Source organism: Centroberyx affinis, unplaced genomic scaffold, assembly GCF_046629955.1.
Source record: "Centroberyx affinis isolate AG114_WGS23_722 - 3 ecotype Tasmania unplaced genomic scaffold, CSIRO-AGI_Caff_v1 ptg000044l_1, whole genome shotgun sequence".
Lineage (NCBI taxonomy): Eukaryota > Metazoa > Chordata > Actinopteri > Beryciformes > Berycidae > Centroberyx > Centroberyx affinis.
This window is the reverse complement of record NW_027278757.1, coordinates 23,698-32,500: the sequence shown is the minus strand read 5'-3', so window position 1 is coordinate 32,500 and position 8,803 is coordinate 23,698. Positions and strand designations below refer to the sequence as shown.

The 8,803-nt window shown below is 39.8% G+C and overlaps 1 protein-coding gene across 1 annotated transcript in view; it reads left to right on the top strand.

Annotated features, from left to right (window-relative positions):
* Positions 1 to 6,870, top strand: part of LOC139642427 (WD repeat-containing protein 70) — a 45,546-nt gene extending 38,676 nt beyond the window's left edge. The window contains exons 16-18 of the mRNA XM_071517250.1: positions 1,098 to 1,214; positions 4,036 to 4,198; positions 5,570 to 6,870. Of these exons, the coding sequence (XP_071373351.1) occupies positions 1,098 to 1,214; positions 4,036 to 4,198; positions 5,570 to 5,657 (368 nt within the window). The 3' untranslated portion in view covers positions 5,658 to 6,870. The remainder of the gene's footprint in view (positions 1 to 1,097; positions 1,215 to 4,035; positions 4,199 to 5,569) is intronic.
* The last annotated feature ends 1,933 nt before the right edge of the window (positions 6,871 to 8,803 follow it).

Below are 8,803 nucleotides of genomic sequence, written 5' to 3'. Positions count from 1 at the left end.
CATATCATCAACACATGAGGCTGTCATCTCCTCTGTGCGTGTCTCACACTCTCTCTCGCTCCCAGTCTGAGGTAATGAGCCTATAGGAACAGAACAGCTGCCAACACTTTGTCCCTGATTGGCTGCGAGACACAACTCAGACGCCATTTATTGTTTGGGCAACTGCAGCCTATTCATATACATCATGTGATTTCATTGCCATGCCAACAGGGTGTGAAGTAGGGCCAGGCGTTTGACTGCCACGAGCGGCGAGTGACGCACTTGATGCCCTGGCACTGGAAAATTAGAGGGGACAGGAAGCAAGTGATGGCCCATTGAGAAAAGCGAGGGAATCTGTTAACAGTAACCTTTTTGCTTAATGTAGCGTGGAGGAGAAGAATTAACACTGAACAGTGACAGGGCTCCTGAATGGAAAATCACTTTATCTAGCCCTTTACTAAAGTGTCTCTTTGTAACCCCTGAGGATAAGAGCAGAGTATACACTCCCCTTACACACACACTCCCTCAACACACACACAATACACACACGCATATACTCTCTCCGTCTCACACATATACACCTTTGAGGGCACCCACTCACACTCTTATTCATGCACACATTCGCTCACACACTCGTGGCTTAAAGTGCTAGGGGCCTTTATTGTGATAGTGTTCACGAAAGTGTGAAGAGTGGCAGAGTAAGTGTCTGAATCTAAACATGGGGGTTATAATGAATATGTTGGTGTCCACTATGGCAGAAAGAGTACACAGTGGAGAGATGCTGGCAGAGGTCAACTGGTGTGTGTATTTCTGCGTACTCGGTGTGTATGTCCACATTATGATGTCCTGCAATGTGTGTATTTATAGTGGAGGGTCATGAGGTATCACATCCTAAGAGGTGTTTGACTGAGACTGTGATTCTGTGCGTATTGTTTGAAAGAAAAAGCAGTTTAATCTTAGCTTTGCATTTCTGTCTCCATATGGCAAAATGCTATGTGCGGGCTGCAATCAAACACAGTACATATAGACAGATTCCCTGACTGCTCAGTTGTGAGGCTGATCTTGTAGTATGTTCGAATTTCTTCAGTAACATCCATGTTTGCCCTGTATCTCTCCAGCTCATGCCCTTCCCATGTTCCGAGAGGCTCGTCAGCGCAGCACGAGGAAGCAGCTGGAGAAGGACAGACTTGACCCCAAAAAGTCCCACAAGCCTGAGCCTCCTGTGTCTGGACCAGGTAATGTACACCATAAACCCTACTGCCACTGCCTGTTAATATAGCCTGCTATTATACAGCTACAGTTCAGCAGTGGGTTGGAAGTGTATTATTAGTCAATATCTTAAATTGATGAATACATAAATCTGTCTGAGTCTGTACAAATCCACTATTGTTGGTCTGTTAGATATTAAAAGCAATACAGCAGAAGTCAAGGGCTGTAACAACAATGCTCCCATTTGCCTCTCAAAGATTCATGTTAGACTGTTGTTGCCTCATATTGTTTAACTACTGGGACATACGGCTGCATTGAGAATTTACTCTGGAATCCCACGCTCAGTCGGCTTATACTCTTAGTGCAACGCACACATTCACAAATGAGCACACACCCATGCATAATCAAACGTACAGTTTGAGCCTTGTTCAATAAGCTGAGGTGCCAGACAGCATTTCCTGCTTAAATATATAAATATATCCCAGCTGGCTGTTTTGTCAGATGTTTCAGAATTTTGTCGCTTATTCCTTCAACAGTACATAGTTGTACAAGTATGAAGAATTTATAGTCATATAGATGTAAAGAAGGAATAGAGGTTGAGAGAAAGACACAAACATAAATGAGAATAGTCTGCAAATGAAAATCTAAGTCTACTCTATGGAAAGAAGTTTGGACTACTTGATAGCAGACCAGTGGTTTTGAGATTACAGGCTGTCTTTTTACTGTTTATCTTTTTTGTGAAATTACTTTACATAAGTGCAAGGTAATGTTTGGTGGTTGGCTGGATGCTTACAAGCAATGGAAAGAGGTGCCTCTCAATCCCCCAAACAACCCACTGCCCAACTCCGGCAGGAAATCCCTGTATGTGTGTGCGTGTGTGTATGTGTGTAGATCCTTGATCTTTTAAGACAACCTTAGTTGTCTCCTCTTATGGAAAGGATGATTTTTTCCCAAAAGTTAGTATTTGTTTTAGAGAAATGCTTCTTGTTTTGTCATTCAGTTTAGTTTTAATCTTTCAGTTCAATGTTGATAAGCTGATGTATGACACAATATGTTTGATATTACCCAATAGTCAGAATAGCCAAGAGGGCATTATTTACTCTGATTACGGGTAGAGTGATGCAATAGGTATGAAGCACAGCAGTACAGTCAGCAGCACTGAAGTACCGTAATAACAGTAAAGTAAGAACATCCTCAAGGATATCACAGCTTTTATACAATGGTTCCTGGAGCAACTCATGATGTAATAGCTGTGCATAATGTAATAAAAACTCCTAAAGTAATAATCTGCTTGTAATGTAAGAAAAACGTTGAATGGATAGCATAACTTTTGGTGCATAATCTAATAAATTGTTACATTACATGCTGATTATTACATTATCAGTAGCATTTGTTTTCATTAATAATATAATAAACAAATCAAATGGTTTAGTGGATTTAAGTGTTGTATTTCACAGATAAATTTTTCATTATCAGTTCAACTGATGATATGCTGAAACAGGCACTTGAATTCAACCTGTTACACTATCACACTGACACGTATGTACACACACATGCATACACACACACACACACACAAATAAAGGTTAACACACTTCAGACTGCCAGAATATTACACTTTTCAGTCAATTTTGTTTTCAATGGACTCAAAATGGAGTCTATTTGATTCAAATCAAAATGGCAGCACGTACAGTATTAACATGACAGTAGGTACAGTATTAACATGGGAGTTAACGAGTCTTTGAAAAGTTTCGACTATAAAACTTGACATTTTGTTGAAAATTTTGGTAACACTTTTTAATAACTGTCCTTAATAAACGGTGAATATATCATTATTATCGTTCACTATCAAATAATTATTTATTTTTGTCTTTTCACAGTTTACTAAGCATTAGTAAATGCTGTAAATGTTACTTGAACATTAATGTAAAAAAAAAATATATTTCAAACATTAATAAACGGGCGTCCTGGTGTTGGCTAAGGCATGTCAGGTAACCGCGTCATCCCAGGTTTGAATCCGGCCTGCGATCTTTGTCGCGTGTCACCCTCTCTCTCCCAAACTTTCCTGTCTGTCTCCACTGTCAACTATCAAAATAAAGGAAAAAATCCCCAAAAACGAATCTTTAACAAAAAAGAAGATACCTTACAATTAAAACTTAAAAACCTCACTAACTACCATAAACCTCAGTTGCAACTCTACAATAGCAATCCAAAAAATGTCTATTAATGTTAACAAAAATAAAAAATGTAGACATGTTAAATGCCCTAAAACATTTACTGAAGTTATTTTAGTTAATTACATCATATGTCAAGTTATTACATTTTTTATGAATTGAAAAGAATGTCACAAAATTATAATCAAAGTGTGTTAGCCAGTGTGTGTGTGTGTGTGTGTGTGTGTGTGTGTGTGTGTGTGTGTGTTGGCACAATAGTGCAACAGTCAAAGGTTCAATTCAAGTGCCTGTATTTGCATATGATCGGTTGAACTTATCCATGAACATTTTTTTTTTTTTCCATCAGACATGTACTGTCTGAAAGGCTTTCTTCAAACATACATACATACATAAGAAAAACAGGAGAAAAAAATGAAGATTGTCAACTAGCTCCTTGGTTACCACAAGAGATGGCATAGCAACCAATAAAGTATGGCTTTGATCAACCAGATTCATTGCTTAGCTGAGACTGCCCGTTGTATAAGAGCAGATAGCGTGTGTTTTCTTACATGTTAAGGTTTGTATATCTGCCTGACCAACTCCAAACGTATGTGCAGGAACGTGTGTTTGTAGGTGTGTTTTTGTGTATGCAATAGATCTGTCTGTCTAATCCAGTGATCCTTTGCCCTGACAGGTCGTGGAGGCAGAGTAGCAGCTCATGGTGGCACACTGTCGTCATTCATTGTGAAGAACATTGCTCTAGATAAAACAGATGATAGCAACCCACGAGAGGCCATCCTACGCCATGCCAAGGATGCTTCAGAAAACCCTTACTGGGTTGCCCCAGCATACACAGCGTAAGACAACGTTCTTATTAACAAAAATATCAATAATTCACACACTCTTTATCTCCATCTCCCTATGTCTCTCTCTCGCTCTCTCTCATATGTGTGTGTGCTCATGAGTGTTTAAAGTGACAGACAGTGTAAGGTGAGTATTGTGAGTGCTGTTCATGGTATTGTAATGGTACTTGGGTTTCTTCCTACCAGTGTGACACATGAATGTTTAAAGAGCTGTACAGTTTTGAAGGTAGCACAGTAGGCATATGATCCACCTCACTGTCCACATTCAAACTGAAGGAAGGAGAGTAATGGGCAGCGATAGATTGGATATCACCTTTGGCAAATATGCAAGGGTGGAAGAAAGCTGCAAAATCTTGACATTTCACATGATGCAAGCGCACATTCTTGAGTTAAATATAATAAAAGATAACTAGGACAAAGTACTGAATTTTTAGCCTGGCTGCAGGCTCGCTCTCCCAGGCAGCAGACTAGTAGTCACACCACTACACCACCATCACACCTCTCTTGGCTCTGCTGTCTGCCTGACTGGGAGTTACATTAAACATGAAGTTAATTCTGGTGAGGACTGACCCAAGGTCTGACAGCCAGGTCGAGGTTGGGTCTGAGTTGGGGTATTCTTCTCCATGTAACCCTATATACTGGCTGCTGCCTGAACTCCCACCCAGCCTAGCTGGCCTGGTCTGTATGGAAGAGATCACTCATTAAAAGCACTAATGGTGATGTTGACACTAATGATAGCCACTGTTGCACTTAGGCTTCCTAACACATTCATGGCTTCACAGCTCAGTCATCTGGTTACTTTCTTTTGTTGCACTGTAAATTGCTTTGCTCTGATGTCTGAATATCTGTGTTTTGCAGACAGGCAATCAAACACGCAAGGACATGTACACACATCATAAGATATCTAAATTGTTTAGGAGCACTTCAAGTGATTTGCATGCTTCAGGGCTATTATGGGTTTATGAGCCTTGTGTAAAATGTTATCACAAGTTGGATTGCATGAGGACAAGGGAGTCCGTACCTGGCATCTTCCTGTGGATGACCTTTGACAGATGACTATCTTTTAAATGACTTGCCCACAGGCAGATGTGTTTTTAATCACTGCTCAGACTGGAGTGATGAAAAATGGTGAAATATTTTAATCTCCTCCCTCCTATTCTGGTTTATATCTCAATGACGGTGTCTCTCTTATTCCATCTCATTTCGTTACAACCATTGCCTTTTATATATTTCTGCATATATTTCATTCTCTGGTTATCCCAGCAGAACCCAAATGAAGAACCCCTCATTTGTTTTGCACAACAACCAAATTACAAATGTAAATCTTTACTAAATGTGCCCCCCCTTTTCTGTGTATCCCTTTAGGACCCAGCCAGAGCCTGTGTTTGCAGAGGAATCAGAGGAGGATGAGGAGGCTGACAAGGAACCGCAGTGGAAGAAACGCAAGATCTGAGACACATTAACACCAGCTTATTTTATCTGTGATAGCTGGTAGTGTGGCCTATAGTGGTTAGAGAGACTGCACCATAACAGGAAGGTCCCAGATTCAATCCCTGCAACAGCCAATACATCCTGTGTTTGAGCGAGACACTGAGCCCCTGACTGCTCGGTCACTGTAAGCTGCTCTGCATTGGAGTGTCAGCTAAATGACTAAATTGTAGAGTTGTCAGTCCTCCCTCCTCTAGTGCTTCTTTTTTTAATGTTTATTTGTTTGTGCATTCATGCATTTGTGTCAGCGTGGTACAGTAAATGTTCAGGCATTTTTCTCTGTGCAAGCATAGTGTAATTTTATACAGGTTTACGTTCTTCTCATTACAATTCATCAACAAAGGCAGAACTTCGGTTTTTGATGTTTGTTTTTGTTGTATGGACTTTATTTTCATAATTTGTATTATGTTTTCCCATATTGCCAGGTTTCTGATGCCTCATAAATCTGGTCCAGATTTTGTGGTCTGTTACTATTCTTCATCTATGATGAACCCTTTGCCAGTGTGTAGAACGGAAATATCAAAAATTGCATAGGAGTGCAAAAGTTTATTGGCAAATTTTATATATATTTTTTGGGATGGAATGTGTTTTTGCTTGCTTTTTTTGTTCAGGCTACAAATGTGCAGTCTTGTAAATCTGTACAGTTTTGGATAATTGGCTCACTGTTGGATAATTGGAAGTAGATGTGATATAACTTGGTGCAACCAGTTTGACTATATGGATCAGCTGTTAGGTTGGATGTTCCTTTATGCATACGGTTTGCCCCCCTGAAATCTAAATAAAAGTATTTGTATGCATTTGTCTAACAGTGATAAATGTATCCACAAAACTGTCTGTAATGACTAATCTATTTTCACCAACTGATCAAAGGGATATTTTTGCCAAATCGAAAGAGTACCTATCTTAGCCAAGTAAGTCATAATTGGACCTTTTATTGACATTTCCTCTACTCAGAATCCCTGTTTTTTGTAAGGCACTTCAACCCTGGAAATATCCACTCAGTCGTAGTTATTGCCAGACTGCCTGTGTTGGACTCACTGCTTCAGATAAATATTTAGATGCTACTTTTTATTGCACAGTTTACTTATGAAATTGCAGGGATTTCTGAATATTTATGAGTTAGGATTTTGTTTGAAATGTGATTGTATCAGTTCCAGTAGCAAATTACTGCATAATGGTAGGCCTTCCAATTTGTTTCATGCCCTAATTTTTAAAATGAAAATTGGGTTTGACTGCAAACATTTGTGTCTATGCAAGAACTCTACTGTTGTATTTGCAAAAAATCTGAAAACATCCTTTAATTCTCGAGTTGAGGAGTCTCCAGTTTTCTCTTTGAATTCCTTGAATGACCTGTACAGTGTCTATAATTATGTAAATTGACAGACAAAGCCACAACATACAGATCCCATGTTTGTGTTCATTATACATTCCTCTGGAATGCAACCTCTGCCTATAACAACATACGAATGTGGCTGATGCTTTGAATTGAGGGGTGGACTAGCTTAACAAGGACAATTTGTTTGTAAAAAGAGAAATTGGAGTCACATGGGCTATTCTGCTGTATGAATTCTGAATTGCCAGATTTTGCCTGCATGATGACAAACGGGTTGGGATAATAGATACGCTTTGTCTTTTTCAAGTGCTCAATCACATACTTCTTGTGGTATCTGACTTGTTTTTTATGTTACAGTTCATGCATTAATAAGAATTAAGGAGAGAGGAAGAAGTGATGGTTTTAAGAGAAATTAGAGTAGAGGGGAGATATGCTTCAGTGGGGAGACAGTGATGTGACATACTTTTTTGAATAGATTTTGATAGAGTTTTGAGCCAACAGCAGAAGGTGAGGAGTGACTGTGGCAGGAGCTAGTGTGTGGGGCTGGAACCATGGCCTGCCAGTATGGGGGCGGGGATTTTAGGACACATAGTCTACTTAAGTTCATAAACAGACAACCACCAAATATTGTCTGCCCTAGGTATTCACAGTGATATCACTCACCTACTTTCATTCTGAATTTTAATTTAAAATGTCATACTTCTCATATCCTTTTTTGTATTTTGTACCTTAATAATAATAATGAGAAAGAGCTACAAAATAAACATAAAATTCCAGTGGTGATTATAGGTTCTCAGGGTAGTTAATGTTTGGGGCTGACTGTTCATGAGTCTTACATGCCTATGAAAAGGTTAAAACGTTGCTATGGAAGCAAATAACTGCTTTCACTTTAAAACAATTCCTCATATCATCCGAAAGCGCTTCTGGCCAGATATTACTCTGAATGCCAAGCATCGAAAGCTGCTCGTCATCTGACCTTTGGCAAGTTGGCCATCAGCAGGGCTTAGTGAACCCTACAGCCTAATTCTGGTGCTGCCTATTCCCAGTGGAGGTGTCAGCAGGCAGCGGTGAGGTCTCAGTCCGTACATGTCCAGTAGAGTCACCTCCTGTAGTTGTTGGTAGAAGGGTGTGTTTTGGGTTTGGTGCATGATACCACTACTCATTTAAGTCAGTTTGAACTGTTAAAGGATCAAATCTCCCACTATCTTGTTCTCAAGTTGCACCCTGCATCTTGTTGCCCCATATATCCCTTTCGAAGACAGAATTAATGTAAAATTCTCTCAACCTAAAGCCTCATTGAGCTGGTGGCTCAGACAGGTCTACAACATGGTCGCTTAGCTGTGTGACTGATCAGTGCTGTTGTTTTACGCACTGGAAAAACATGGCAAGACATAAACTATAGGTTGTATACACACCTTGGCAGAATTAGCTTGAGTCCCCACTTAATGACTCACTCTGCCTGTACCTCTGCCATTTTCTCATCGGCATTTACATATCCTCCCTGCACGGTGGAAACATTCTTGAGCGCCTTGATTTACAGCTCAGTGTCGCTTTACAGCTAGCTTTTGTTTACTGTATAACCCTGGGCCAGTATTCAGGAATGCACAACAGGAGGGGGTACCACATTTTAGAGGTCGTCTCAAAACCATCCGCGCAATTCTCTATTTACCCAAATTTTCATCCTTAATTTCTGCTTCTGTTTAAATATTCTTTTTAGCCAGCCGGGCAAATTAACATCATCTGGCACAAGTTAATTAATTGCAGGTCAGAATACCAGG